The sequence below is a fragment of the Anarrhichthys ocellatus genome, unplaced genomic scaffold (genome assembly GCF_004355925.1).
Source record: "Anarrhichthys ocellatus isolate YVR2014 unplaced genomic scaffold, GSC_Weel_1.0 scaffold61, whole genome shotgun sequence".
NCBI lineage: Eukaryota > Metazoa > Chordata > Actinopteri > Perciformes > Anarhichadidae > Anarrhichthys > Anarrhichthys ocellatus.
Window position 1 is genome coordinate 1643606 of NW_022280091.1, and position 6242 is coordinate 1649847.

Below are 6242 nucleotides of genomic sequence, written 5' to 3' on the forward strand. Positions count from 1 at the left end.
GGGGGGGGGGGCGGCAACCCCACTCTTAGAATTCAGATGAGGTTTCTTCATTTTATTTAGTTTACTGCAGAGAGGTCTGTGTGTTTGGAAGCTTTTATTTTGAAGGGCGGCAGTCCTCATCTGATGGCAGCCTTCCATCCCTTTAATAGGACGAGCAGCAGACAGGCTTGTGTTGTGCAGTGCATCACATTGAGCTCTCTTGTCCAGCATGAACCATCTTACAGCTCGTGGACTTTCAAAGTATTTCAATTCTCTTGACTTCGCAGCACCATGCAGCGTAGTGGTTTAAAATACTACAACTTTTTGGAACTTATTTTAATAAATGACACTGTTACAAGATACTGCGTCTTTGCTTGATTCACATGCACTGCAGTGACTTTCAGATCAGTTAGTTTACATGTTATATGCAAACATTTAAGTGTCTTATATACAAGTCATATTGAGAATGAATGAAAATACATAGAAATGTCTCGTTTAGTGTAATGTTGTAAATTCGATGTATTCTTACTGCACGCTTTACAACCTCGTGATGAAATTACCAGTAACCACAGCGGTCATAAACGACAAAGCACACCAACATTTGAGGTTATTTAATTAATCAATCATAGAAAAGGGTGCCTGAGCAGAGGAAGAGGAAGATGAAAAGCTTTGTGGTTAGAGTAGAAAATATTTCTCAGAAAGTGACAAGCTAGGTACATATTATATAATAATATACATTTACGCTTCCTTCCAGAATTACCTATTTAAATATGGGTCTGCCAATCATTTACAAGTCAACTTCAGAAGCATTAAGTTAAATTCTAGCTGGCAGTGTGGCCGGCTTTAACCGTTTTCTTCAGATGGTGGTAGTTTGGCAAAATCTTCATCAGAAAGTCCAGCTGAAGAGTCTGAGGCTGTGAAGGTGAGAACAGACATTAATAAGCTGAGGACTTATGAGTGGGGTTTTACACATTGGAGATTGTATTTTTTTTCCTTTACTTGCAGATGTACGCAGGAATGTCCAAAACCTAATGTGAACCTGCAGTGTAAATATGTTACTGTAGCACATTTACTATGTATTTCACACAGGGTGCTATTGCAATATTTATATATGTAGGAACATCTCAGACATGAAAGATGTGCTTTGAAGACGAGCAAGCTCTGATCATATAAACACTAGTGCGGGGCCCTTTCCAAACTGGCAACTGCTCGTCCAAACTACTTCACGCTCGACGCTGCGCATCCTTTTGTCCTGAGAGATACAGCTGCCAAGGGTGAAGTCCATCGGATGAGCGGTGGCGGTCCTGCCGTTATTTAGATGACCAAAATGTGTAACCCATCAGAGCAGGGACTTACCATGATACACACACACAGTATGAACTCTCGGTCAAGTTGTTTAAGACAGGTGTGCCAGCGAAATCTACTACAAAACACCACCTCAGGCTCCTGCCTCCAGTTACCAATGAGATAAATCAACCCCTCTCTGACGGCCTCAGTAAAAGAAAACACATTTTAATTGGTCCACCTAGGAGCACAAAATGTAATGGACCTCCACGGTACCTGCGGTCTCTCCGTCTGAACCCGCCTCATACATCCAGAGCCGTAGATGACCGTGTTCTCTGGTATGACTTCACAGGTGTTGACCTGACAGAAGGCTCCAATGATACAGCCGCTGGTGAGGATCACATTCCTCCCAACGTCAGCTAGACAACAAAAGAGGAGAATTGAAATAGGGTGAGCTGATTGATCTTATTTGATCAGATACAAAAAAAACACAACTATGCACTGCAGCTATTACACATGTTAAAAACAAAGATGAAAACACAATAGAGGCTGAAGGCTTATGCCCATAGCGGTCCTGCAGATGACAAACACACAAACATCCTACCTTTGGATTCAATCACGTTGTTGTCCCCAATTTTCAGGGCTTGTGATACTGTGAGTTGTCAGCTAAGGCATTTTTTAAATATAGTTAATGGTCACAATATGAAATCATTTGACTTCTGGAATAAGAGTGGTCAGGCGAGTCAAAAAGGATACCACAGCCAACTTCAAACACGTTGTTCATGCCAATGGTCATCGTCTTTGGTTCCACCTCGGACTCCGGTGTGATATTTTCTGGGTAACTGTGGGGTGGAACAAACAAGTTTGTTATTGTCGTGACGCAGTCACAGGTGATTTCAAAACAGAGACAGCACCTGTGCCAAGAGTACCCATCTCATAACAGTGTTACACATAGAGGAACAAGGCATCGTGAGTACCCATTAATGATCAGAGCTTGCTCCTCGATCAAGTTGCCTTCTCCAATCACGATGGGTCCTGCCTCTGCGATGATGCGTGCTTTTGGGTGGACTACTGTCCGTGGGCCTGAGGCAACACAGATCATAAAACAAACAGACTTAGGTTAAGCTAATGTAACGTTAAACCTGCAGAATTAGTTCAGAGTTTAATCCGATTGGAGGTTAAGAAATGCAAGTTTTGTCAAGTCAGCAGTGACTACTTGGAAGCGACCCAAAGCGAAACATCTTACCTATGGTGACATCTCCTCGAATTTCACTTTCAACACAAATTACGGCTCCAGCAGCTATCTTGACACTGTAAAAAAAAAAGAAGTAAAACAGTGACCGAGGACATGAGAGACAAATAAGGGTGAAAATGTTAGCTAACGTTGCTAGCTAGCCAATTCACTAGCGGTCTAAACAAGGTACGTAGTTACTTTATTGTGACCATTTAGTCACTTTTTTGTTTGTTATTAACTTTAAACTTAGCGGTTATGCATCATTAATGGGCTAACATTACTTTTACCTTTTCTGAGCATTTGGTTTATCAGCCATTGTGACCGAGGAGGAGGCACGGTTGATTCACTCGATTATCGATTTGGTGTCCTTGCTATCACACCGCTATGCGCATGCGTCAGTCGACTCGATAATAAGATGGCTTTAATTCTAGCATGGTGATTATCTGGTTAAAGATGGGGATTGAGAAGAGTTCAACACAACATCATTATAGCTTTAATTCAACAGCGGGGTGTATTTTCCGTGATCGACAGATTTGTTTGTCTGTCTATGAAGATAAAGTGTTTCTCCAGGGCAAAAACAAATATCAACGTGTAAATCCAACATTTCCACTCTCTGCATCATCCAGTGCCGCAGAATTAACGCACAGTTGGAGAATGGCGACCGCGCAGTCTAAAAATATTTATTTCTAATAATAAGATTTAAATAGTTAAAACAGTCTTAGCCCGGACAAACATTGTATCTTTCCGGACATACATGTGGATCACATTCATTTAATTAAAGATACACACAGCTGGCTCAAAAGTTTTCTAATAGTATTAACTGGGGCCAAATTTACCATAGTAAAGGAGTGTGTATCGTTAGAGACACTTGCTTAAAAGTGATTCTGTGATACATTTGGTTAATCATAAATCACACACACTAGGTCATATGTTATGGTAGCAGACCGGAGATGTAACGTTAGTGGTGGGATTGAGCATTTTGATCCATAGGTGGTGACCTGTGACCCGTTGAGGGCGAAAGATCGGTACGTTTGCGTTAATAATGTACTTTGACCCTCATCGCTCCCACTACAATATCAAAACAAGGAAGGCTCGGAAGTGGCGTCTGTTATGGCAAAAGGGAAGCTGAAGAAGAAATCACAAGGCACATCTCCAGTCATAGGGGCGAACCCTGCAAGCCAGAAAGAAATGACACAACCAGAGAAACATATCTTTTCCCTCGCTGCCCTCGCTTTGGTCGTAGCTGTTTGCGTGGTACCGCTGACAGCTGAAATATCTACCTGTAAGTATACACGACTGTTGACAAGTGGAAAATAAAGCAGCACAGTGCTTCGTAGCTAGGTTAGCTATAGCTAGCTAGTTAATTCACGCTACCTAGTTCGTTAATGTCCAGCACAATATAACATTACTTTCACCTCATTATGCGTTTAAATCGCCTTTCATCAACCAAGTGGAGCTTCGCCACGATAGATACGTCGCTTAAGTATTTGACTATTAAGTCATAAAACCGGTTTGCTCGAAGCTAACTGTAAGGCAACTCTAGCAGCTACAACCCAAAGGAACAGTTGTCAGTCCCAGAATGAACTTCCCTCTTGGTGGGTAGTTCACTGATTAATACAGCATGTGACCACGGGGGCTGTGCAGCCATAACTTCAGCCCTCTCACATGCTTTGCTATTCAAGGCAGCAACGTTAGCTGACTGGCTGTAGCTTGGGCAGACTGGGCAGTTTTTCTTCGTCCCTCTGCCTACCCAGCTAGCTAACCCTGTCTCTGGTATGGAATAGGCTTCTCGTCCATAAGGGTACCAGTGAACCATAGGTTTGGGGTAAGTACAGAAAGCTAGCTGCGCAGCTGTAGCCTCTGTTAAGTTTTTTTTTTAAATGACCACCTTCACTGCATGATTTCTCTGACTTGCACGATATGTAGGTCAACATGGAGTCAGGGAAACTGGATTATTGTGCGCATGTGCACCCAGGTTCTAACTTTTGCAATGCCAAACGTATTGCAAGCGGTTTCTGGTTCATATGAATAATGATCACACGGTGTGTTCAGTGAACAGTGGCTTCACACAGTTGGGTGTGGTTAGCTACACTTGATGCTGTTGCATCTGTTCTGCATGTGAAAAAAAGAAGATTTCAACTAATGCTGCTATTTCTTATTCCAGCTGGCCTCTCTCATAAAAAGCACATATCCCTGAAGATGGATGAGGCGATTCTGACAGTCAACAATGAGCTGGACAGTGACGTGGTGGTGTCCTGGGTGTCAGAGCGATGCTATCAGGTAGGCGCTCACACACACACACACACACACACACGTGTACCAGATATTCTCCTGCAGTTGATTGTGTAGCTATGAGACTTGTTTCAGATGAGGATGGTGTTCTGATCTGGACCCATCGTGTCCCTGTGTGCTAGTGTTTGTACCAGCAGCTGGGGGTGCTACCCGCAGGGCCCGGTCCTGGCCAGCCCAGTTCGGCAAACTTCGTTGTGAGCACACAGCATGAAATCACACTACAGCTCAACAGAACCTCTAGCAACCTGGAGCTCTGCACGTGAGTAAAAGAACACAGATGTGCTTCACAAACACCAGAACTGGCAATATGGTAAAACAGATACAGTGTAAATGATTCAGAAATTTTACCTTGAAATCCATTCTTAAAGTGATTTACAGTTCATCTATAAATGAGCCTAAATGTCTTTTATAAAATACTTTGTAACACATTTCTTAGTTTTATATGTTACTAAACAGGTATTATTTCAGGGGGATTGAATATCTTATATGATTCTAATGGGATTTATGGCCTCATGGACATAACATAGCTGAGCTGATTATAGATGAATATAACATTCGAGGGTCTTCACAGTTCCACTTCACAGCTGAGATGCACCTCCACATCTTAAATGTGATATTTCATTGGACATTATTTTCATTTATTGCCTTTTATCTAGTCTTTTATAATATTATGTTTTTTCTTATTATTATTTCTTATTATTTAATCTGATTTTATCCAGTGTTTTTTAGGCTGTTTTATACATATTTTATTTCTTATTTTATTTCACTCTAATTTTACTTCATCATCTTTTTACCGTATTACTATCGTCCATTAATTCAGTGTTGTATTTTATCTTTTATTATTTTCTTAACTTAAGTTGATGTGCATTAGTCTCTTCATCTTCTCTCCTTTTAGTCTTGTTTTATTTGACTTCCTGTTTGTTTGTGTCACTTTGAATTCTATTTGATTTGTTTTGAAAAGAGCTATACAAGTAAAACGTGACTGATTAATGATGTATTTGACAGACAGTATAATTTCTTCCACATTTCACGGAGTGCATGAACTAGCCATCGTGTTATCAAAACATTGTTAAATGACAATCTACATATATAGAATGACGGATCCATGGAATGACCCTGAGCATATATACGTACATATCAGTCGGTCTGGTTGGTATTATGCATCATTTTCCACTTCAGGGTTCCATTCCACTTTGGGGAGCACGGGAACTACTCTCTGTGGGTGAAGAATCTGAACAACTCCTCAGTAGTCAACTGCTCCGTCGTGACTGATGCGGACCCCGTCAACAGCTACATACGTGAGTCTCACACATACGCTTGTATGACGTGCACATGTCTGGAGTGTTGTTATGCCGTATTCATCCCTGTCACGCTGTACAAACAACGTGGCACGTTCAGATAAGGATTCTCTCTCTCTCTCTCTCTCTCTCTCTCTCTCTCTCTCTCTCTCTCT

General features: G+C 41.5%; 2 protein-coding genes across 4 annotated transcripts in view; one reads left to right on the forward strand and one right to left on the reverse strand.

Annotated features, from left to right (window-relative positions):
- Positions 1 to 77: 77 nt before the first annotated feature.
- On the reverse strand, positions 78 to 4093 carry LOC116396927 (dynactin subunit 6). Its single transcript, XM_031871964.1, has 7 exons — positions 2785 to 4093; positions 2510 to 2574; positions 2241 to 2346; positions 2020 to 2105; positions 1868 to 1915; positions 1540 to 1682; positions 78 to 893 (listed from the first exon to the last, which is right to left on the reverse strand). Exons 1-7 carry the CDS (start codon positions 2811 to 2813, stop codon positions 801 to 803), a joined length of 570 nt encoding a protein of 189 aa, XP_031727824.1. The 5' UTR covers positions 2814 to 4093; the 3' UTR covers positions 78 to 800.
- The window catches only part of hgsnat (heparan-alpha-glucosaminide N-acetyltransferase), a 7848-nt gene continuing 5184 nt past the window's right edge, over positions 3579 to 6242 (forward strand). For 2 of the 3 annotated variants that reach the window (XM_031871960.1, XM_031871959.1), the window contains exons 1-4: positions 3579 to 3779; positions 4662 to 4777; positions 4912 to 5048; positions 5969 to 6087. In XM_031871960.1, coding sequence (XP_031727820.1) covers positions 3608 to 3779; positions 4662 to 4777; positions 4912 to 5048; positions 5969 to 6087 — 544 coding nt within the window. In that variant the 5' untranslated portion in view covers positions 3579 to 3607. The other variant, XM_031871961.1, reaches the window with a different exon arrangement.

Coding starts and splice junctions, on each gene's coding strand:
- LOC116396927 (XM_031871964.1), bottom strand. CDS start 2,813: ATGGCTGATAAACCAAATGCTCAGAAAAG. Junction 2,575..2,784: donor AAACCAAATGCTCAGAAAAG/GTAAAAGTAATG, acceptor TTTTTTTTACAG/TGTCAAGATAGCTGCTGGAG. Junction 894..1,539: donor TTCAGACGGAGAGACCGCAG/GTACCGTGGAGG, acceptor TCACCTTCACAG/CCTCAGACTCTTCAGCTGGA.